Consider the following 24,077-nt stretch of genomic DNA (forward strand, 5'->3'; position numbering starts at 1 on the left):
CCCACTAGGGGCTTACAGCCCAGTGACATTGAAACTGGCTAAGAAAGCAAGTGCGTTGTAGGTTTACAGGCACTGTGCTTGGCATAGGGCACTGGTGGGCCAGCAGTAGATCTGTCCTGAGGGAAGGAGGTGCCAGTCTCCTTAATTCACCAGCTAATAAACTTTCCTGTTAGATGATACAACTGGGTTACTACAACATTATGTAAATGGTAAAAGCTCTCAATTTATAAATTTGAAAATTGCCCTTGGTGATGCATAAGGCTACTGCTGCCCTGATCTAAGATTCTAACATTATGTTTTGGAATTACGATCTAAAAATTTACACTGGACTGCATCCCAGGAGTATGATGGGACTGAAGCAGAAAGCTGTGGTAGCAAATAAATACAGAAGCACTCATCAGCCATTTTCTTCATCTGACACTAATAAAGAGAAGAACTGGTAGAGGACCCGGATAATTAGATCTTAACCCATTAAGCCAGCTTAGGAGAGGGAAAGAGCAACTTGTATAAATAAAACTTCATTGGTAATTTTTACTGACAAGATATTTGTAATAATTCACACATTCTTACTGAGTTCAGAAAGTTTTCATTTAATTCAGCTGCAAGGCATATAGTTAGGTTAAAATAGGCTTAATTCTTTGAACTGTTTTCATTCTATTCCTGTATTATGTAATGTCGTATTCTTACTAATTCTGATCTTCTTGCTTATCTTTTGTTCTGAATTAATAGGAGGGGAAAAAACAGGTCTTGTTGAAATGGTGATTTGGAAGCTTACTTGGGATGAGTTTCCCCGTGCTCTATCTGGTTTTGTCCCTTCCTGGTGGCCTCTCGAATTTGTACTTGCTACCACTTGAACTTGTATTTTGTTTCAGAGTAACATGTTTCTCTTAAGTATTAGTACTTTGTCATTCCTCTAGGTTAGATAGCACTAAGACCATAATAAACGTTTTCTAAGAAGACGCTCACACAGTTACAGAACGTTTGTCACACACAATACGCTGATTTATCTGAGTCTTTGAGTCCTAAGATAAAGTGCAAAAGTTTAGGATTAGAATGACCGTATGAACATTTCCTGGAAGAGCTCTGCCTAACAGCGCTCAAGTCCCTCCTTTCCTTGGTAAACTCCTATAACAATTAAGTGTGCAGCCAGACCCTGATAGCAAGGCCCCAGGCCCCAGATAATCTGTTAGGACTCAGCACTAGAAACTCACTGAAACAACTGCCCTGGAAGTAATGTTCCCAGTGGTGAGAGGTAGGTTCTTAGTGGCCTGAGATGTTTATTTCAAAGCAGCTTCTGTAATGTACAAAAAAGCCAAGTTACATGTGAGAGAGTCTAAAAATTACATAAATCTGGACCCAAAATACTGTCCACTGTAGCCTGAGAAAGTGCTTGTTCCGAGCTTCACACTGGCTGTGTGTGGCTCGGCTCAGTGCATGGAGAGTGGGTGACGCACGCCACTCAAGGGGCTGTCAGAAGCAGCATGGAGGTGTCTGACAGGATGCAGGGCTGGCAGCTTCATTCATCTAGGCAATATCAAGAATGAGGCAGGCAAAACCAGCCAGCAGGCCAGGAAGTGTGCAGGAGTGCTGTGTCCTGAGGGTGGGGGACTCTCAGGGGCAGAGTCAGCAGTCAGCTGCGGCCCCAGGAGACTGGCCGGTATGCAGTTGGCAGATGCGATCATGGCTCCCTGCACCTGGGTTCCCGGCAGGAGAGCAGAGTGCCTTGACCTGAGGTCTCACCTCAGCTGGTTTGACTTGGTCACGGCGGCTGAGCTGCTAGAAGAGCTGCCCAGGCTTGTCTCTGACTTGGTGGATCCCCATTCGGAGCCAGAGGCAGGCGTCTGCTGTGGAAGTTGTTGATGTTAAACAAACATATTGTATTGAATATCTCAGTATTGGTTGGAATGTGTCATTCCTGAAGGTTTTTCTGGAAACCTGTGTGCTGCTTCTGGGTTCTGGACAGGGAGAGTGGCAGTGAGGGCAGACGAAGCGGGCCGTGTGCGGGGAGAAAAAGTAACTCCTGAGGGGCTCGGTCCTCGCGCCTGCCTCATCCAGAGGCCGAACTTCGGGCCACTTGCTTCTGCCTGAGAGCGGGGAGAGAGTCGTGTGTGTGCAGAGAGAGCGCTGGCGTCACTAACAATAAGAGGTGACCCTGAGGGGAAGGGTGTGGACTGAGACAAGGACAAATGCAGGGCCAGATGCCGAACGGGTTAAAGCCTTCCCTCCCTCTGGCTGGCGCCTGCCAGCAGCACCCTCGGGGCGGCCGGGCTCTCCTATTGCAGTGGCGGTGGGAGGGAGCAGGCGGGCGCGGCCCCGCTCGCCTCCGGCAGGCTCTCCTCCAATGGCTGGGGAGAGAGCGCTTGCAGAGCACACCCCTCCCGACTCTGCAGCAGGCCGCCTGGGCCCTCTGCCGGCTGGCTCACTCGGCTCAGCTCCCCCTCCTGCCATCTTCCGTTGCAAAGCATTTCTGGGAGCTGCATGTGGGTGACGCAGCAGCATTGTTCGCAGGCACAGGAAGCCGCGGCTGAGCTGAAGGGCTCGAGAAGGAGCTCCGAGCGCTGCACGCTGCTCCCTCCGGGCAGCCTGGACTGCCCTGCCTCTGTACTCTGGGAGATTCCAGCGTTTTCAACTAAATCGGGATTTTCGTAGAGGCAGAAAACCTAACTCCTTCAGCACAACTTCCAATACAGAAAACAAAACAAAGACGCTGGGGAAACTTCCACCAAGAGCCTCGGCAGCTCCAGAGCGACGAGAAACGCAAGGTCAGGCGGGCGGGCGGCAAACCCTTCCTGGTTCGGGTTGTTGATCTCGGCAAAGAGGTGGACGGACTGCCCGCTGGGCGAGTCCAGGACAATGCTTAGGTTACTTCATGTTGGTGGCGCCGTCATTGCACTTGTCCCCTCGCCGAGTGGGATGTGCTTTTGAATTGGGTCGCTGGGCTTTTGGGAATCCTTTCCCCTTCTCTGCCCAGGCACCCTCTGTTCTCTTCCCTTTCCCGTGCTGTATGGGGTGTGGGCTTGGGTTTGAATGTTCTCCCGAAGCCAGGAGCCTAGATAGGCATTAGCCTTTCCGCACTCCACCCCCGCTGCCTGTCCCAAACCCCCACTGGGGAAGGGTGGTGGCTTCTTTATAAGGTTTCTTGAAGGGCCTCAGCCGGAGTCTGCCTTTTTTGATGAGAGCAGGGCGTGCTTCGTTGTATGGCCCCACCAAAATAAGGCTTGGACGGCAACCTGCATTTCCCTCCACACCCACACAGACCCCAGCAGCAGAGTCTGTATGTGTGAACAGCTGCCCCCCCACCCCCCCACACGAAGACACAGTTTCTCCACCCACCCTTCCTTGTCCCCCACACAAATCTTGCCGGTAGAACTAGACTGCTTTTGGTGAGCAGTTAGCTTCCTTTTCTACTCCGAAACAATCGCGGATCTTTCTGTGCAGTCTGTTTTGCTGAAAGTGGAAAGTCCCTGTTTGTGGACAGCTCAGTGCTTTCAGGCAGAGGAAATGGGCAGAGTCCTACTCCTCGGCTGTGCGAGGTGGGGGAGGGGAGCCGTGCAGTCACTCCCTAGCACACGTTTTAAATGGACCTGAATTTTTCACCCCCGGGAGATCAGAGCCTTGTCCCGCAAAGCACCGCACCCTGCCTCCTTACCCCCGCGCCGGTGCGGTGCTAACCCGAGGCTCCAGAATAGGATGCCATAGTAACTCAAAAGTAAATAAAACGGCTGCAAATGAAGTCAGTTTGGGGGAGGGTGAGAGGCATCTGGAGGCTTGGCAGAGGGGCTGTTCGCGGAGGAGCTTCATGGGTATGAGTCAGAGGGTCTTTCTGAGTCCTCACGCTGGGATTTGGAGCGTGACCCTCAGGTTCAGGACGACAATGTTTGGTAGGGAAATGCCTCGTTCTTCAAAAAGCCCTGGTCTCTAGGTAGGATTGTGGGAATGATTATTAAAGATGGCCTAAGCATGGTGACCTGTCTAGGATCAAAGTTTAGTTTTCTCTGAAACAGTTACTATCCTGTATTCACCTAAGGAATCGTGTAACTTGCATTCTGGATTTGTGTTCTTTTGCTGATGCCATTGCTTTAGGGCTCATGAGGGCAGAGGGCGAGGGGGTTCATTCTGCTGGGAATGGGATTCAGACATGTCTGCCTAAAACATAAGACATTTGTTTCAAAGTAATAACCAGTGTGATTCACTTAAGTGACAGTTTCTTACCATAGCATTGTTCCTGAAGGCATTCAAACTAGGTGGGTTAAAGCCATGAGAACGACTACTCCTAAGATTGTGCCTGCCCTATTTAGAGGAATAAAGGCTAATAATTGACCACGAGGGAGAGAGAGATTTGAGATTGAGATTTCTGTAATCAGCCTTAGAAGAACAGAGCCCTGGGTTGACTCAGACATTAAGACTCTGCTGTTCATATTATTAATTCAGTATTAGCCAATCTTTTTTTTTTTTTTTTTTTTTTTTGCCATTTTGCTGACATCTGCAAAATGAAGGCCATATTTAACTACCTGATAGTATTCATGAACTAGTATAGAAAAGTAAAGGGGCGAAGTAAAGTTTTACTGTCATATGTGGAATTGTGTGAAAGTAACCCTTGTCACCATGGTAGCTAGTTGCTTCAGTGAAAGTGTCAACAGGCCCGTACCGGTTGGGAGCAAAGGCACATTCGAAGTCTTGAGAGTACGTGCTAGCCTGAGTTTTCTCTTTCATTTTGATGTACTTTTTTGCGGTGTGTGTCTCTCTGTGAAGTGAAAATGCAGACAGTTGCTGTCCTGCCCTTCCCCTTGGTACTTGTGGGGACTGAGGCTTCAGTCTGGATTCTGTTGAGAGTGGTTGGCTCTTTGTTCACTGTGCCCTGCTTTTCTCCTACCCTTCCCTTAGATTTTGCTGGAAGAGCTTGCCAACAGCGATCCCAAGTTAGCCCTCACTGGAGTCCCTATAGTACAGTGGCCAAAAAGGGATAAGGTAAGAAACTATTCTTCTTGATCTTCAGGTTCTGAAGCATTTTGCTGTCTGACCGTGACCATTGTGGGAAGAAAAAGGGGGGTAATTGACTGTCTTTGGAGCTGACTCTTAACAGAACTATCAGACTAGGAGACCTTTCGCCATGTGTGCATTTGTTCACCAGAATGGAGCAGTTCCTGTCCTTCTGGCCCAGTGACTCAGTTATTTCCACAGATGTGACTTAAAAGTAGTTAAAATAATTACATATAGTTAAAAGGCTGGATTGGAGTGTTTCTATGTTGGAGTGAGACCACATTCGCAAGTTTCCCCTTAATTTGGACTTTTTTAGTTTCGCACTAAAAAGAGAAGAAAGGAATTACCCATTAGCTAGTAAATGGTCAGTTATGAATTTTTATGCTTCTTCAGTTAAGTCCTGTATAATTTGTTCTCATGTTGTCCTTTGTCAAGGTTATTAGATAAAAGTAAGTGATAGCATTCTAATTCTGGTCATGACTCTGGCAGATAAATTAAAATTCAGTTCTTCTTTGGTGTTCCCCAGCTGACACTTTCAGGGCCACCCCATTGCAGGCGTGTTCAGGCAGAATGGAAAGGTGAAAGATGCCTTTAAAGAAGCTCCTGCTCTTTCCTCGGTGCAGGAGTCCCACGTGGCCTCTGCTTGTCCACGTGGGACTCCTCCAAACAGTTTGTCATTTCTGGATTATTGGAGTATCTGCCATGTCCCAGGTTGTGTGCTTGGATTCGGAGTAATAAATGAGCAAGACCCGTCTCACCCTCAAGTAGTTTACTGCCTTCTTTAGGAGCATATTCTGAGTAGTAATGGTTAGCATAAGGAAATACTGGAGGGCCCCTGGAGTGACTGGTACATAGAAAGCTTCAAGGAGGGGCGGATCTTACAGCTCAGCAGAGTGAGAGGGATGTGGCTGAAGTAGCAGCCTGAAAGAGTTGGCAAACGTTTTCTGTAAAAGTGATATGTAGATAATAAAGATAATACAAAATAAATATTTTAGGCTTTGCAGACTATACAGTCTCTGTCGTAACTTCTCATTTCTGCCGTTGCACGTGAAAGCAGCCACAGACAATACATACACCAATGAGCATAGTTGTGTTCCAATAAAATTTTATTTACAAAACACAGGCAGCAGGCAGATTTGCCCACAGACCGTAGTTTGCCAAGCCATGTGATCTTCTACTCCTCCAGTCCTTAAAGCTACCTGATGTATTTGACCTCACTGCTTGCTCTTTCCAGCTTAAATTCCCCAGCCGGCCAAAGGTGCGGGTTCCCACCATCCCCATCACAAAGCCTCACACTATGAAACCAGCTCCACGGTTAACACCTGTGAGGCCAGCTGCTGCCTCCCCCATAGTGTCAGGAGCCAGGCGGAGACGAGTCCGATGTCGAAAATGCAAAGCCTGCGTGCAAGGAGAGTGTGGTGTCTGCCACTACTGCAGGGACATGAAGAAGTTCGGGGGCCCTGGTCGCATGAAGCAGTCCTGTGTCCTCCGGCAGTGCTTGGCAGTGAGTGATCTGCTGGGTAAAGAATTCGGGGGAGGGGTGGTGGTGCCAAAGGGACTGACATCCACCTAATAGAGTTACAGACTTCAGAGTTGGAAAGAACAAGTCCTGCACTCTTTCTGGCTTTCTTTGTTTTTTCCCTTTTCTGGGTCCCTGGGTTTAGAAGGAATGTATCCCATACTAAAAACGAGTTAATACACTCTTTCAACCTTACCCAATTTTCAAAGGAGAAACCAGCTTTTGAAGGGCAAATCACTGTCATCTGTCCCCTCTCTAAGTGGATTAGAAAGGAAGGGCCTGGGAGACCAAGGACAGTCTGGCTGACAATAAACTGATCTCTGTTGTCCTCTAGCTAGTTGATTCTCCCCATCATCTTCTTCGGCCATTTCTCCACCTGGTCTCTAAGCTCTCTGCGAATTTACTGGAGAATTACAGGAACCAGCTCACCCATCTCAGTTAAAGGGAAGCTGAAAACCATAAGGATCTAAGTCTGCTCTCTTTTTGGTTTCTATCTTTGTCCTCTTGTAGCCCAGACTGCCTCACTCTGTCACGTGTTCCCTCTGTGGAGAAGTGGATCAAAATGAGGAGACACAGGACTTTGAGAAGAAACTCATGGAATGCTGTATCTGCAATGAGATTGTTCATCCTGGATGCCTCCAGGTGAGGAGAGGCTGGAGGGGCCCCTGAGGTCTCAGCTGATGGAGTGTCTAAAGATACTGAGTGGAGCAGAAGAGACTGGGGCACATGCTATGAGAGGCTGCCAGCAGCTGTCCTGTGGGCCATCAGCTGTGGGTCAGGTAGTGAGCTAACATCTGCCCTGGATCCAGCTGTCTGTACTGTGTGTCAGGCACCGTGCTAGACCATGAGGGAAGATATACCAACCACAGAATATAGTACAGGCTTCTGCCCTTGTGGACTTACTGTCTGGCCCCTGGAGAGTGTGTTTGGAGTCAAGTCATTTTAATGTGCAGCTGGGGCGGAGAACCACTGTTTTACTTGATTCTCTTGTTTAATCTTTAAGGTGACCTTGTGAAGTGGGGTCTATCCCATTTCTTCATAGTTCTTTAAATCTAAAGGGCATTGGTGCTGGTACTTTTCTTGGTCTTCCCAAAGATGTCATGTTATGTCGTGACTGTTGCCTGGCTAATAGTGATTATAAGACACTGTTAATTGTGAGAAGCGGCCTAATTTCAGAGAGATTCAAATGTGAAAAGTATGCATCTTAGAATCTGTTAAAATAGGGTATTATCTCCATGATGATGATAATGGTTAATACAAAGCATTTACCTTTTAGTCTTCACCCCAGTTTTGTACAATGGGTATTGTTATTTATCCCCACTTTACATTGAGAACACTGAGTCACAGAGACTAGCTCACTAGTCTCTGAACCCAAGCAGTCGTAACTACTATGCCCCACTGTCAAGATCCGGTTTGACACCATGCCTGTGTGTTCAGTTCCCTTTGCAAAGTGGCACGTGACCCTCAGGAGAATACGTGTGTCCCGAGTAGACCCCAGATTGGCCCAGACTTTTCGGCATCTCCTCATGGAGCCTAACTTTGATCAAGTAACCAAGACTGAGGGTGGCCAGTCTCCCAGTGGCTGGAGTGGGACCAGGTGGCTCTCGTTTTTTTCTCTTGCGTGGACCAATGTGTTTAGGAATGAGTAAACGCTGCCAGGTGCTTCCCCACCGTGTGATATTTGGTAAAGGAGACTTGAGAGACAGGCTTTTTGGGGTTTTTTTTTTTTTTTGGGGGGGGGGTTGCCTTTTTTTTTTTCTTTTTTTTTTTCAATGAGACAGATGTTTAACATGCCTATCTGCCTATAGATGGATGGAGAGGGCTTGCTTAACGAGGAATTGCCAAATTGCTGGGAGTGTCCAAAGTGCTACCAGGAGGACAGCTCAGAGAAAGCCCAGGTAAGGGGACTTGATCCAGACTTACGCTGTGAGAAGAAAGGAAGTGTCAAGCTTCAGAGATGGCTGTACGGTTGCTTTTGCAACTTTAGTCACATGGTTTTTCTGACCCAGATAATATTTTTTTAATGTTGTTTTGTTTGATAGCGTTTTTTTCCTTTGGTTATTTTTTGGGGTTTTTTGAGTTTTTAATGTTTGGTTTTGGGGTGTTGAACCTTGTTCTGCTTGAGGTCTGCAAATTGCTGGGGTCCTTTTACATTCTGCGGCCCTAGGAAAAGAGGAACCATAGCTGGGCTGTTTGAAGAGGAAAATGAGGTGAGTAGGGTTGTTCCTGCAAAATGAAACTTGAGGGGAGGCAGTGACCTGAGGCAGCTGGTAAATGCAGCGGTGTACTGGAGTTTCCAGTTAAGCAGGTTCACATTTTTCCTTCTGCATCTTTACCTTTGTGCCTCACAGAAAGCCCTTCCCACGTGCCCAAATGTGTCCTACAGAGGCAGCCCCTCCCCCAGATAAGGCCAGGCCTATGACCTTGGCCCTGAGCAGCTGCGGTTGCTGGCCCAGTGGTCGCCAGTAATGTCAAAGGGCCAAAAGGACTCTGGTTACTCAGGCCAGCAAGACAAGACCTGCTAAGGGCGTATACAGAGGAGGCGGGGCCTGCTGTCAGTCACCCAGACCCCGTGGGCTCTGTATACTGTGCAGGAGTGGGGACAAGTTTCCTGGTCTCCTTCCTATTTCTTTCCCCTGGGGCAATTGAGTTAATTGGATTTTCAGTCTACTATCTTTGAGAGCAAGGATTTCTAGAGGCGATTAGTGCTAAACTTCTCTGTATTTATTCCAAGTTCTCATGCTAGTTCGTTTTACATTTGTCTTCACTAGGGGTGGTGGCTGCTTGCTACTCTGCTGTAGCAGATGGGTTAGCAGGTGCTGTATTATAGTTTTACCTTCTGACACATTGTAAAAGCCAGCACCCAAAAGGTGGTCATTCTCTCCCAACCATAGTGATCTAAGAATGCAAGGAGAAAAGGAACAGGTTTGTTACTTAGGGACAGAAAATGTTTCCTTAAGGAAAATCAACTACTGCTGCTGTGATACCTAGTGGAACACGACGATTAGGCTTCATCGGAACAGAACCACGGTGGGCTCCAGCAAGGGACAAGTGACGAGGCACAAGTGGCATAGGAGGAGGTGCCGGTTCTTTGTGGAAGGTTGGCCTCACCAAACCTGAATCCCTCCTTTTAATCCAGAGCACATTCTTCTGGGAATGGGGCGGTTTTTCACAGAGGTTCTCGTTCTCTGCTTGACCTCGTATGCAGTCGGTTTCTAGGGAGAGGGTGGGGTGCTGAGTGGAAGAAGCAGCCTGCAGAGGCGAGCTCAGACACTGGTGTTCGCTGCTGTCACGTGCTGCGTGGCAGTCCAAATGGTGTGCTTAGGCCGCTTTCCTTTCACCATTAGCATCTCTTTCTTCCACCAGACGCTGAAAGAAGCATCTCTTGGTGCTTTTCCCCCATAGAAAAACTGATCTGTCTTCTCTCTGGTCCCCTGAGAGCAACAGGGAGGCTCACCTTGTAAATTTAGAGCATTTTGAAGAAAAGAGGCATTGATGTGGCTTGGGGCCTGTTTTACAGAAGCGGAAGATGGAAGAGAGCGATGAAGAAGCCGTACAAGCCAAAGTCCTGCGGCCCCTGCGGAGCTGCGACGAGCCCCTCACGCCCCCGCCTCACTCACCCACTTCCATGCTCCAGCTCATCCATGACCCGGTCTCCCCCCGGGGTATGGTGACTCGGTCATCCCCTGGGGCTGGCCCCAGCGACCACCACAGTGCCAGCCGCGATGAGCGCTTCAAACGGCGGCAGTTGCTGCGGCTGCAGGCCACAGAGCGCACCATGGTACGGGAAAAGGAGAACAATCCCAGCGGCAAAAAGGAGCTGTCTGAAGTTGAGAAAGCCAAGATCCGGGGATCGTACCTCACTGTCACGCTGCAGAGGCCCACCAAAGAGCTCCACGGGACATCCATTGTGCCCAAGCTGCAGGCCATCACGGCCTCCTCTGCCAACCTTCGCCATTCCCCCCGCGTGCTAGTGCAGCACTGCCCAGCCCGAACCCCCCAGCGTGGGGATGAGGAGGGGCTGGGGGGAGAGGAGGAGGAAGAGGAGGAGGAGGAGGAGGAAGATGACAGTGCAGAGGAGGGGGGTGCGGCCAGGCTGAATGGCCGGGGCAGTTGGGCTCAGGATGGAGACGAAAGCTGGATGCAGCGGGAGGTCTGGATGTCTGTCTTCCGCTACCTCAGCCGCAGAGAACTTTGTGAATGTATGCGAGTGTGCAAGACGTGGTATAAATGGTGAGCAGGGATACAGGGATCAGGAATAGGGGTACGGGAGTCGGTGGCAGGTTGTCCATATGAGAAGAGCATACGTCTTGGATCTGGAGGCTTGTCAGATCCTAAAGGATTGAATCCCCCGAGTCTGTTCCCCAGGCTGGGGTCCTGCTAACAATGTGACCAGTCGTGCCTGCGAGTGGCCTGAGGGAAATTGGGCCTTTTGCCTCTCCCTGCTCCCTACTTTCCCATCTCTCTTTATTGGGCATAGGAAACTGATTTGGGGGATATATTTGTACAGTTCGTCCTAAAAGTTCAGAGTCGTAAGTTTCCCCCAAGTCAGCTGAACTCATCACTCATTTGTTGAGAGCCTGTGATGTGCCAATCACTCTCCTGGTGCTGGAGACAGATGAGTTCCAGTAAGCCCTCCTCCACCTCATGGGAGAGGTGGACATGCTTTTCCAAAAATTTGAAGGTGCTCACAATTTTCCAGTTTTAATTCTCATTCCCCAAACCTAAACTAGAATTGCTTTCTCCAACAAGCAAGATCCAATTTTAAAGCTTCCTGAGACTTAGTTGTCTATTTTAACAAGACCTACCATTCCTTCTCAAGTTAAACATTAAGACACTTGGGGGGGGAAAAATCCCAGAATGATGAACAGGGATTTTCACAGGTCATTGTTTTTCCTTAAGCTCCTGGACCCTAGGACATATCCTTTATATCTGGGTCAAACCTTATTTATAATAGTTCTCAGAGTGTAATGCCCAGACCAGTGGCATCACCTGGGACCTTGTTAGACATGCAGGTTCTCAGGCCCATCTCAGACCTCTCCAGAATTAGAACCTCTGGGGCTGGAGCCAGGCAGTCTGTTCTTAAATTCTCCAGGGGCTTCTGATACAAGTTCAAGTCTGAGATCCACTACTCTATTGTAAGCAGCTTGTTTCTGTTACAAGGTTTCCATGTGCCATTGGTGAAATCTTTAGTCTTTAAATAAAGACCCATTCTTCACAAACACAAGTTTATTTCCCAAATCTGAATTAATATGTGATCTACCCAAATTCTCCCAATATTTCTCTGTAGGGCTAGTAGGCCTGCCTGGCTCTGTCCCTCGGTTTCCAGGCCGAACCACATAAGACTCCCATTATGTACCGTCTCCCCTTCTCCCCTTCTCCCCTTCTGCCAGCCAGACTCTGAGCTGGGGGATGGGGCGGGGACTGTAAAATATTAAACAGAAGCCTGCATGTTGCAGCGCTATTTGTGGCCTGTGGACTTGTAACTTGTGGGAGGCCTCTCCCTTTCAGGTCTGGTCTGGACTGGCTAGAAAATGTCAATAGCACTGAGGCAGAAACCCAAGGGTGGGAAGGACTCTAGGCCTGATGATAAAGAGCCTCTTGGGGCTTGATGCAGTAACAGGCTCTCTCTAGAGCTTCAGGCAGGACGAGCTAACTGTGGGTGAGCCAAGTAGCAACCTGCATCTCAGGCAGCTGGGAGCGACTGGCCAGGGAGAGAGTGGAGGCCAGCTCCCCTCTCTGCACTTTGGTGGGAGCCAGACCATTTTAATGTGCAGGAGGGGTTATAGCATATTGCTTGCTGTGTGTCCCTAACAATTCTGCTGTGTTCTCAGTCTGTCCAAAATAAGTCAAGGGAACTGGTCAAGTTACCCAGTACGTAACCTGTAGGGTTGCCTTAGAGGACAAGCCCTATTCTCTGTGGCCAAAAACAACAGGCACGATCCTTGTATGCTTGTAGGAGAACCTACGGAGGGTGACCCACCAGAAGCCACCAGCAAGCCTGATGGGAGCTCCTCTGACAAGAGATGTCAGGTTACTGACAGCTAGTTCTCTTTCCTTCTGTCCCAGGTGCTGCGACAAGAGACTTTGGACAAAAATTGACTTGAGTAGGTGTAAGGCTATTGTACCGCAGGCTCTCAGCGGCATCATCAAGAGGCAGCCAGTCAGCCTCGACCTCAGTTGGACCAACGTCTCCAAGAAACAGCTGACATGGCTCGTCAATAGGCTGCCAGGTGAGCAGCCCCACCGCTGCCCTTCCAGGGCCCCAGGCACAGGCAGGGAAAGCTGCTTCGGTGGCCGTGCTTCTCAGAAACGCTTCCGGACAGTGGTCCTCGCCTTGCTGCTTAGTGAGAGATTTACCCAGGGCCACCCTAACTGCCAGTCCCCAAGGCACCACCCAGGACTGGCTGCCCAGTCACCGCACTAGACAACGGAGAGAGTGGGATCGGGTGCTGCTGCCAGCCCTGCAGTCTTCTCACCATGGCTGCTGAAGAGGAAATTTGAGGAAGAGGTTGCCTTGATCGCCCCCTTTTGTAAGGCCTTGTTCCCTTCAGCATTTTGAGGTCTTAGAAAGACAGGAAGTCACTCACACTTGCATTGCTCTGGCAGGCACTAGCGATTGGTTTTACCACCAAGCTAGCAGATGTCATATAGGAGGGTGCTCAGAGGAATCTGTAAACTGGGTTACTAGAGTAAGATAAGGACATAGTTCCTCTCTCCCATTAGACTGGGAATCCATTTGCCTTAGGTCAGCGGTAGCGAAGGTTTGGGATGTGCTGACGGAGCATATATTATTGCGTGTGTGTTTCCTTCTCTTGCAGGACTGAAAGACCTCCTCCTCGCAGGTTGTTCCTGGTCTGCAGTCTCTGCCCTCAGCACCTCCAGCTGCCCCCTTCTCAGGACCCTCGACCTTCGGTGGGCGGTAGGAATCAAGGACCCTCAAATTCGGGACTTGCTGACTCCACCGGCTGATAAACCGGGTACGCTCTGCGCCTGACTTCTCCGTGCTCCGCTCTCAACACATGTTGTGTGTAGCTTTGTCTTTCAACATACTGCATCCTCAGAAGCTAAGGTAGTTTTCAGGCATGGTGCTGTGCTAGTATCTAGAAGAGTGCGAATTGAGAGCAGCATGGACTCTGTACAAGTACAGGCTAACTATTTACAGCCAGATCACTGCCTACGAACACAGGCGTAAGTCCAGTTTGCGAGTCCAGTGGAGTTTGGGGTCCAGAGAGTATAAAGCCTGGGGAAGTCTGGAAGGCTTCCTGGTTGAGGTAGAACATTAAAAGCTATTTGCAGGATGGTCTAGACAAGTGCAGGAGTGTGGGAAGGGGAGGAGCATTCCGCACATACCCTTTTGCTGTGTGAGGCATAATCTAGCAGCTGGGAAGAAAGGAAACATGTCTGGTTTCCTGGAAACTGCCCCCACACACTGCTCACGCCCTGAAGGCCGGGCTGGGTTTGGGCAGTTCTGCTTAACCCTGCAAGGGGCCTGGCCAGCCAGGAGCTGAAGCTGCCTGCAGTGTGGGAGCTGGACTCAAGTGAAAAGTCTTAAGCTAGGCTCTTCTCACGCTTGTGCAGGTCAGGACAATCGCAGCAAGCTCCGGAACATGACCGACTTCCGGCTGGCAGGCCTTGACATCACAGATGCCACGCTTCGCCTCATCATTCGCCACATGCCCCTCCTGTCTCGACTTGACCTCAGTCACTGCAGCCACCTGACAGATCAGTCCTCCAATCTGCTTACCGCTGTCGGGTCTTCCACTCGTTACTCCCTCACGGAACTCAACATGGCAGGTACGCTGCTGAGTGTGTGATGCCCAGCGGTGTGCATGCTTCCCAGAGGCCCAGCCCTTCTTGGAGCTTGACTGGCACTGACTCATTTCTCACATCTGGACCAGGACATGGATTTCTCGCCCTTTTTTAACTGATGGGGCGCTGAGTCCTGCAGTCACTGTCACATGCCTGAGAGCGTGGCCAGCACCCGCTGCGGTTTGGTCATCAATGCGGGGAGTGAGGCAGCAGGGCCTTCAGAGGCCACAGTGCTGATGGCACTTCTGGTCTCTGAGCCATGTCGTAACGGGACAAAGAGGGCTTTTGTTCAGCACTCTGAGGGAAAGGGCTGGGGACTTGAGCGGCAGAGGCAAGCTCCTAGGGCCATGTGTACCTAGCCATGTCTTCGTGGTCACTTTCTCCACAGGTTGCAATAAATTGACAGACCAGACCCTGATCTACCTGCGGCGCATCGCCAATGTCACCTTGATCGACCTGCGAGGATGCAAGCAGATTACTCGGAAAGCCTGCGAGCACTTCATCTCAGACTTGTCCATCAACAGTCTCTACTGCCTGTCTGACGAGAAGCTAATACAGAAGATCAGCTAAGACACACCCGGGCCAGGCTGAACAGGAAACTGATCTTCCCCTGACTCCCCAGCCAGGAGAGCCTCTCTTCCCGACCCTGCACGGGCTCTGAGGCCAATGACACACTCCCTCTCTGCTCTCCTGTCCCTTGAGCCCTTCCCCCACAGGCAGGGCAGAGAGGTGGTGGATGCCAGGCTTACCTGCCTGCTCCTCTCCCTCCTGAGGAGAAGGGAGTAGCAGCCAGAGGGGAAAGCACAGGCTGTGTGCTGTCAAGGTGCCTGCTCGCCCGCCCGCCCGCCCGCCCGCCCGCCCGCCAGGAGGCCAGGCTCTCAGTTTGGGTTGTCTGCGCAGCTGTCATCTGTGCTGGGCCCTGGGGCCCTCCCCCCATCCGTGGTCCCCGCAGTGCCTGGTTCTGAGCAAACTCCCAGGGAAGAAAGTGGCCCCGTCTCGGTGGCCAGGTTCTCCTTGTGGTGTCCAGTGCGTGTCTCTCCTCTGTCACTCTCCCGGCTCACGCAGGAGGGGCCAGCAGCCCCAGCAATGCCAGACCCATGCCGATCACACCGGTGCTGTTGAGGTGTCGGAACCCTCTCGTCCACGTCCGTGCTCCCTCCTCTCCTCCCTTTAGCTCCATCCGATGCTCGTGTCATTCACATAATGAGGTTACCCCACCCCAGATTTGCCCGCTAGTCTCCATGAGGTCCTTGTTGCACTTACTGGGGTTGAAGCTCTTCAGAGGAGCTGGAACTGTGTATCCCAGGGACACCCCCATTGTATTGCTTCCTAAGCAGATTCTGAGACAGGCACCATCTCCTGTCCCCATCCCCCTCAGCCCCCCACTGCCCTTCCCACATGTCTCTATTCCTCCCTGAAGAGGGCTTTTTCCCACGAAGTGTGTCTTCAGAAGGAGCAGCCTGTCTTCCCCCAGCTGGGGAAACAGAGACCTGGACCAAGTCCCCACCTGCCTCCCAGCAGGCACCAGGCCTCCGGTGTAGTGTAGCCCCCAGAGCCCAGAACCAGGTCCAGCCCCAGCGGCTCCCTGATGTGGCCCCTTTGGGGGGTGAGGGAGAGTTCCTGCTTAGAAGCCAGTCACCTGCCCTCTACCTGCAGCTGTGGAAGGGGGTGTGCATGTGCCTCTGTGTGTGTGGCTGAGTGTAGTACGTGTGCGTGTAGGTGTGTGTGGAGGGAGGGAGGGAGGGGAGCGTGGTGCCTCCCACTCCACCGCCCTGTGTCAAGCCCCATCAGCTGCCCCCTTTTACTTTGCATTGAACGGCCTGTCCAAAGATCCTCTCTCTAGGGCAGCAGAGAGCTTTTTGCACTTTAAAAAAAAAAAAAAAAAAGAAAGGTCGGAATTTCTTTTGGGTCAATAGTGAAGTGTGTGAGGAGATGCTCAATCGCAAGAGCTTATAAGTGGTAGACGCCGATTTGCACTCTGCGCCCCTTGGGAAGGACAGTGATAGCACAACCTTGCCCCACTTCTTGTCCTGAAGCCCATCCCTCCCGCCCTGCCCCCTTTCCTGCAGCCCGGTCTCAGCTCTCCTCCTCCTGAAGCCCTACAGGGGGTGGCAAGGAGCCCAGACACCCTGAGGAGAGACGCCAACCGCACCCTTGCCACTTCCAAAGCAATAGAGGCAGAGGGGCCCCCTCTTTGCCACCTAGCCCAGCTTTGACCCTGGCATTGACTGGCCTCCTAAGCAAACTGGGTCCTGGTAGGAGGGGGTGACATTATGTCTGTTTCTTCCAATCTGCTGATTCTCTTGGCTGCACCTTCAAAGCAGCAGTCTGTTCCCGTGACCCTCTGCCCCCTTCCGTTGGTCTCCAGGCCCCAGCCACCTGGGGCTGAAACTTTGAGGAAATGCCAGTGACTTATTCCAGAGTGCCTCAGTTAGGGGAACTTCTCTGTAAAGAACCCTGGGTATTGAGCAAAAACCTTATTAATATTATTGTCAATGACCTATAATTGGAAGCTTCCTGCCTTTTTTTGGTTGCTCCTGTGGAAAATACTGAAAAGATTGTTTTGTTTTGTTGTCTTTTTATAAAAGGGGAGGTGGAGAGACCCCTTCAGAGCAGGGATTGTGCCGGGAGAGTGCCTCTGACTTTGGGACATTTCATCCACAGAAATTTCCAAGCTGATGGTTTGTTGTGGGTTTTGGTTTTTATTTTTGTTTGTTTTTGGTTTGGAAAAACAAGCATTTTTACCGTGCACGTAATTGGTCAGCAGGAAAGAGAGCCCAGGAGTGGTGGCAGATGGACCTATGCCCTTGCTGGGCTTTCCTATTCTCTGGGACTGTGATGGGGAAAATGGTTTTCAGAGGTGAGGGTTGGTCCATGTGGAGGAAAGAAATGTCTCTGGGGACAGAGGAACCCTGGAGTTCCATCGCATTTCCTGCAATCTGCTCTTAGATACAGCCTTGCCAGGAGAGCCTGCCCTCAGACCACAGGACCAGACACCCTGCCTCCATCTTTCCAAGCACCGGGGCGAAAAACCACAAAGGAAAGGAAGAAAATTTATATATATATACATATATATATATAATATAAAATCACTTGGTGATTAAAAAAAAATAACTGCTCCATAAATAAAACTCCTAAAGTCACTATGTTTAAAGGGTTTGGTTGTGTTTTTTGGGTTTTTTTGGTTTTTTGGTTTTGTTTTTTTGTTTTGTTTTGTTTTGGAGAAATATTGTAAATATATATTTTTTGTTGCTGATTTAGTCAATCTCCAATGTTGTGCTAAGAAATTTAAATTAAATGTAAGCATTAAGGGGCAAGTCACGCTCTCTCAGCTGACACATTAGGGTCACTTTGGGCCAGGGAAGGAGGGAAGCTAGTCGGACTTTTGTTTCCTAAACATTCTCCACTATCGGTTTTAGAAAGAGCAAGAACATCTTTCCTCTCACGTGGGAATGGGAGATATTTGTGTAATAAAATTTTTAAAAGACAAAAAAAGAGCCTCCAATGGGAAATATTTTGATTTGGGTTTTTTTTTTTTTTAATAAAAGATTTTAAAAACAAAAAAACAAAACCTTTTCTGCCTTGGTGTGTGTGTGTGTGTGTGCGCGCGTGTGTGTGCGCGTGCGCGCACGACAGAATGAGTCCGAGGTCTTGCAGGTTCTGCTGGAGACCAAGGCCAGGGGTTGCCTGCTTCATCCCTTTGAGCAGAAGCAGCTTCTAGAAACACCTCATTTTCCTTCACCGAACTTTTTAATGGACATGAAAAGTATGAGAATACCTAATCCCCTGCCCCCCACCCCACCAAGGCAGTGCTTGGAGCCGCCCTGCAGAGTCATGGGGAGAGCTGGAAAGGACCCTTGTGGTGTCCTGGGAACAGAAGCTGAGGTTTCTAGACTTGCTATTCCTGGAGAGCTGTTAGCCAAGGCCCACCTCCATCCTCTAAAGGGCAGTGCCTGCTTGGGTCACTGAACAAGGTCTGGGCTAGACAGACTCCGGGTGCCATTTGTCTCACCACATCCTGCTGTTTTATGTCACTTGACTTGTTGGGTACAAGCTTCTGGCCTTCAGACGTGTGCTGGGTGCTGCCGGAGACCACTTCCTCCCCCAACAGCAGCATTAGGAGAGCAGGGAGTGCCAGAGGAGGCTTTCACCTCCCTCAGCGGTGCTGGGGGATCCGCATACAGACAGTTATGGACCATCTCCAGTTCTGCACGTTCTAGAAAAGAATGGGCTCGGACAATGGACTACTCACACGATTGCTTCCTGAGGATGGAGATGGATGTGGCCGTTTGGTTTTTGCCAGAAAAGGAAGAGGGTCAGTTTTGCCTCCTAAATATCTCAGAAACCATCTGTCTCACAGTAACCTCTTCCCTGCGACCTTAGTTCAAGCCACCATTGTCCAGAACCTTGACCACAGCAAGAGCCCTGAGGCCTCTAGGCAAACTGTGTCCTCATGTTGGGAGCCAGAACATGTAAAAGAATTGACTATGCTGAAAACCCATCAGTACCGAATGTCTGTCTCAGGATAAAGTCCTCAAGCTTCCTCACCATTTGCCCATTTACTCCTCTCTACCCATAGCCAACTTTTTTTTTCAATTCTACCATCTCTGGGCCTTTACACATGCTGTTCCCTCTGCTGGTACACCTTCCTCAGTTTACATGTCACTTCCTCTAGGAAGCCGTCTCCCACCCTGCCCAAGACCGGATCACATGTTCCCACAGTACCCTCCTGGTTTTCAGAACTCCTTGAAATCCCGCTCACCGGGAAGCTCCACAAGGACAGAGGTCAGTCTGTGTTGCTCACCATGTTATCCCCAGCAGCTGGCACAGAGCTTGGCACATAATAGATGCCCAAGATATACTGTTGAGTGAGTGTTCCCAATAGGTTGGATACCCAGAGGCCCATCCCTCCCTGATACAGCCAATCTGTCGCCACTTTCTCCAAATTCACTTTCTGCTACCTCATACATCTTCCCGCTCGTTTCTTGTGCTAATGCTACCAGCCATTATTTTCTGGGGGCGTGGCTATTTCCAATCCTGCATTCAGCTGTGAACCTTCCTAAGGCACATAAAAACTTGCAGTAACCCTCCATGATCATGTCTAACTAACACACTCATCCTGCCACTGGCATCTGTAAAATTGGAAGCACTGTGGTGGGCACATAGTAGGCTCTTCTAAGGGGCTGAACTGGATACCTCTGAGCCCCAGGCGTGGCTGTGTTTAGGATGTGGTATGCCACTCTCACCACAACTCTGAAAAATCGATCCTTCCTTCAAACACCTCTTCCTCCAGAAGCCCTTCCCGTTTCCCCTCCAACCAGAAGTGATTAACCTGGACATCCTCTGTCTTCCTCAGCCAACGATAGTAGCAAAAACAGCTGGTGTCTGTCTAATGGGCCTCACTACGTGTTGGCCACTGTTGTAAACACTTCCATGTAACTCATATAGTCCTCACAGCAACACTACTACTATTATCCTCATTTTAAGGTGAGAAACTGAGTCATGGCCATTGAACAGGTGCCTGAAATGTCTTGGCTGGTAGAAACGACTCCGGCTCAAGTGGGGGCCCTATCCACCAGCTCCCTGGCCTTTCTACGTACACGTGATTGCATTTCTCGCTCACACCGCACCACGTGCACGTGTCCCATCTATAGATGACAAGCCAAGGCTCAGAGAGGTAAAGTGATGGTCCGGTGGCAGAGTTGGGACATATGTCAACACTGGGCTTGGGACTCCGGAACTTGAGCCTTTTCCCCAGCTGTCTCACTCCCTGCTGAGCGTCCAGGCTGGATGTGCCCACACCTCTCTCCTGTGGCACTTCACATTCCTTGAGAGGGGGGCTAGTCTTAGCTAGTTCTACCTCCCCCCTTATCTGCCCCAGGAGTGGGGGGAGTATGGAAATTTACTGAGTGTAATAAAAGGTGGGTGTATAAGACAGGGAGACAGGATCAATTTCACTGGTGAGTGACCCATGCAATCAAAAGGGCCCTGAACTCAGAAGGACCCCACGCTTAGTTTAAGGCTTGCTGTTGCCATCTTGAAATTCTTAATTTTTGAACAGGGGGCAGCATTTCGTGTGTAATGGGCCCAGCAAATGATGTAGCCAATCCAGGGGGGCGGACAATCCCAGCTCTCTCCTGCCCTTCCATGCCAGCAATGTGCTTAGTGCCATTTGAGTGGCCAGCAGTAGCCAAGCAGGCCAGGCACTTCCTGGCTGGGAAGACCTGTCCATCCACCACCTCTCCAGGTGCCCAGGCCCAGAAGGGAACTTCAATGCTGGACACCCATATGTGGGCAGGAAACAGTAAGAGCAGACACCTGAGGTTCAGGAGCACCTGGTTTTGTCCTTGGCCTGGCGCTGTCACCCAGCTTCTGCCTCTGCCACCCACCCCATTCCAGAGAGCTACAAAAGGCGGGAAGGTCCAGCTGCTAGTACCCCCAGAATGTGCCATGAGAGTGCTAGAGAGGCAAGACAGAGAGACAGAAGCAGACACAGACACATGGAGAGAAAACATCCTGAAAAACCCAGAAAAGGAAAGAGAAACAGAAGTAGAGAAAGGAGGAGGGGAGAAATGAAATGAGAGAAAAGGACCATGGAGGACTCCTAGAGGGAGACACAAGTGAGACCCAAGATACTCCACGTGTGACAGTGGCCACTCAGAAAGCCATCTCCCCCAGCCCAACAGTGTGCACATATCTCCGTTAGCCCTCAAAACAATCCAGTGAGGCCAGGCTGGGGACTCCCCTTGCACAGATGAAAAGGGCAAAGTTCAGATAAGTAACTTGTCTAGGACACCCAACTAGCAATACGAGGTGGCACTAGCATTTGACCCCGAATCTTGGCCACACACGTCCTCCAGTACCCCGACACAGCAAGTACCAGTGGCCACAGTAAGGGGCCGGTGGGGACTACGAGACCATGCCTCGGACACTCACAGGCGGCTGGGAATGTCAAGACACAAACGCGCGCCGCGTGAACACAGCACGTTCCGGCTCCAGGCTAAGACGAGGGTGCCTGGGTGCATGCGCGCTGGAGACGGCTCCGGGGCGGGGGCCGGGGGTAACGCACTGCAGAGGCCGAGATCGGCTGAGGCCGAGCGGGGCGGGGCCCGAGGCCGGAGCCAGAGGCGGGGCGGGGCCGGGGCAAGGGGCGGGGCCGGAGCCAGGGGCGGGGCTGGGCTGGGGCAGAGTTGGGGACCCGGCCATAGACCGGGAGGGGCGGGCCACAGGCTGGTGCCACGTCCGGACTAAGGCTCCGAAGCGGAAAAGGATACTGGGGCCCGGGGCAGTGCGGAGACTGTGTGACCTTCTGAAGGGTTCCAGGAAGAGGCGCCGCTCCCGGGAAGCGAGTTGGGCGGAGCCAGAGGTCTGGAAGCCCGGGCCAGAGTTGCGTGCAGCTCGTGTGTACTTGTCGAGGGGCCCCTGCAAGTTCTTAGACTGTGAGGGAGGGAGTCCTGGAGCTGAGGAAGCCTCCTGGATAACCAGGGCCTCCGCACTTGCTGTTCCACATGCCTGGAAAGCTCTTCCTGCCCCTAACAAAGCTGCTTCCTCCCATCCTTCTGGCTCTAGCAAAAAAGCCCTTCCTCAAACGGCTTCACACGAGGAGGCTCCTTGGCTTTTATAGTACCTTGTCACCTGCCCCATAAGGATGCTTTGAGCATTAAATGTGATCATCTGGGCTCTAGAAACAGTGCTCTGCCCATAGTGAGAACCCAATAAATGTCAGTGGTTGTTACTGTGTGCAGTTTGCCCGTAAGTTCACTGTGTCTCCCTATGTTGGATCCTCAAGGCCAAGCACCGGTATCTGGCATGTAGTAGAAGCTCAATAAACAGTGTCAGATGAGTGAGTGAGTGAATGAAGTGAAATCCCAGCATCCATACATCCCTGGTGAGGTCAGGGAAGCAGCCAAACTCATCCTCCTGAATCTTCAAAGCCCAGGATGGAGATGAAGAGGGGAGGCCCCGGCAGGAGGAAACCTGCATGTGCCAGTCCTCACTCCCAACCTCATTCACATTCACGTGCACACATGTCAAGTTCAAGACCTTCCCTGTCTCTCCCCTGCCCTCCCCAACTTTTCCACTGACCCTCCTGGACACCCCACCTCCTTGCATTATAGTTCTTGCCAGGTTAATTGGAGGTATGCATTTAGCGGTTTTCTTCCCCACTGGACTAAGCCACCACTGAATCCTGTTTCTCTTTGCGGCCCTAACTTTGTGCTGGGAGCCATGAGAGGTGCGTAAGGAAGGCAGCAGTAACCACAACAAACAGGGGCACTAAGGGAGAGCGCCCTGAGCAGGAAGCTTTCAGCCCAGGAGATGCAGGGTGAACAGGAGCCTGGTGTGCCGGGAAGGCAAGGAAGGGCACTCAAGGCAAGGGAAATTATAAAGACCCTTGAGGTAGAAATGGTAGAAGTGACCGTGGCTTGTTATAGTGACAAAAGGAAGACCAGAGAGACGAGACTAAGGGGATAGAATTGAATGAGAGAGATGGGCAGGCAGCCAGACGGTGCAGATCTTACAGGCCACGGAAAAGGGGTGGGTTTTATCCTTAGTGCAGGGCCAGTCATTGGAGGTGAGGTTTGATTTAGGCCTGTAAAAACTCTGGCTAGATGAGAGGCAGGATGTCCCGCGAGGAGCCTGGTGTGGACGGCAGCACCAGGTGGGAGGTGATGGGACTAGATCAGGTTCAGCAGGGCACAGTGGAAGGACTGGAAGAAGTGGGGGTATTCTTCAGGTAGTCCACAGGACAGGCTGGATGACAGTGTGTGTGTACATGGTGGCAGGGGCAGATGAGGGAAGAGAGGAATCTAGGATGACTCCTAGGTTTCTGGGAGATGGAGTAGCCATGACTGAGATGGGGAGGCGGCAGAGGAGCAGGCTGCACAGGGGCTGCGTGGTGGAAGCAAGGGCTCAGTGTGGGATGTTTTAAGTTTGCAACACCTATTAGTCATCCAGGGGAGATGCCAGGTAATGATGTGTCTGCAGATCTGCCAGCTGGACAGAGATGGGGTTCCCCTCCTCTTTTACTGCCAGCATCCCATCCAGAGGTTGGCACAGTCTGGGCAGGAGACAAAAGTTTGTGGAGAGAATGACTGAAGAAAGTTTACAATCCACCTTCCCTCAACCACCAGAGGGCAGCACCACCCCAAAAAATAGCCTTCCCCGGACCAGAAACTCGCCCAGGCCAGGAACCCAACACCATCCTCTTCCCAGCCAGGGCTTCTAGAAAGGAGCCGCTTTCCACTGCCCATGAACCAACGAAGGGCAGCCTGGAGACTGGCTCTCTCGAAGGACCCCAGCTTCAGGCCTGCTGGGGCTGCAGATTGGGCTGTGGGTGGGAGGGGCAGTCGGTTTTCAGGTGGTGGGGGGAGGGGAGGACCATTTCCTGAAGCAGGATGGCTGGCATTTGAGAACCACCAGGGACTCTGGTCTGACAAGTTCATCAGGAAGAATTTTTTAAATCGAGGCTGCTCCAGACAACCCAGGCCAGCGTGTGGCTGTAGTCAGAGTCCCGAAGAGCTGGGGAGGGGTGGGAGGAGGGGACGTTAGTCCTTCTGCTGTGGCATCCTGTGTGCCTCTGACCCTATTCTTCCCCAAACTCCATGTGGCACCTTCGGCTGAGGAGCTCATTCACTCATCAAACATTGACTAGGCTGTTCTGCGTCTGGTCCTGTGGTGGGCACTGGGGGCAAGGGATAAACTGTAGCATCAGTTACAGTTGGAGATGGTATGTACCTTTTTTTCTCTCCATAATTAGCACTTCCAA

At 51.0% G+C, this 24,077-nt stretch overlaps 1 protein-coding gene across 1 annotated transcript in view; it reads left to right on the forward strand.

Annotated features, from left to right (window-relative positions):
• The window catches only part of KDM2A (lysine demethylase 2A), a 92,868-nt gene extending 76,667 nt beyond the window's left edge, over nt 1-16,201 (forward strand). Inside the window, exons 13-21 of the mRNA XM_019737754.2 lie at nt 4,885-4,968; nt 6,215-6,484; nt 7,010-7,141; nt 8,308-8,397; nt 10,020-10,732; nt 12,569-12,732; nt 13,321-13,479; nt 14,081-14,296; nt 14,700-16,201. Of these exons, the coding sequence (XP_019593313.2) occupies nt 4,885-4,968; nt 6,215-6,484; nt 7,010-7,141; nt 8,308-8,397; nt 10,020-10,732; nt 12,569-12,732; nt 13,321-13,479; nt 14,081-14,296; nt 14,700-14,881 (2,010 nt within the window). The 3' untranslated portion in view covers nt 14,882-16,201. The remainder of the gene's footprint in view (nt 1-4,884; nt 4,969-6,214; nt 6,485-7,009; nt 7,142-8,307; nt 8,398-10,019; nt 10,733-12,568; nt 12,733-13,320; nt 13,480-14,080; nt 14,297-14,699) is intronic.
• The last annotated feature ends 7,876 nt before the right edge of the window (nt 16,202-24,077 follow it).

The sequence above is a fragment of the Rhinolophus sinicus genome, linkage group LG06, assembly GCF_036562045.2.
Source record: "Rhinolophus sinicus isolate RSC01 linkage group LG06, ASM3656204v1, whole genome shotgun sequence".
Taxonomy (NCBI): domain Eukaryota; kingdom Metazoa; phylum Chordata; class Mammalia; order Chiroptera; family Rhinolophidae; genus Rhinolophus; species Rhinolophus sinicus.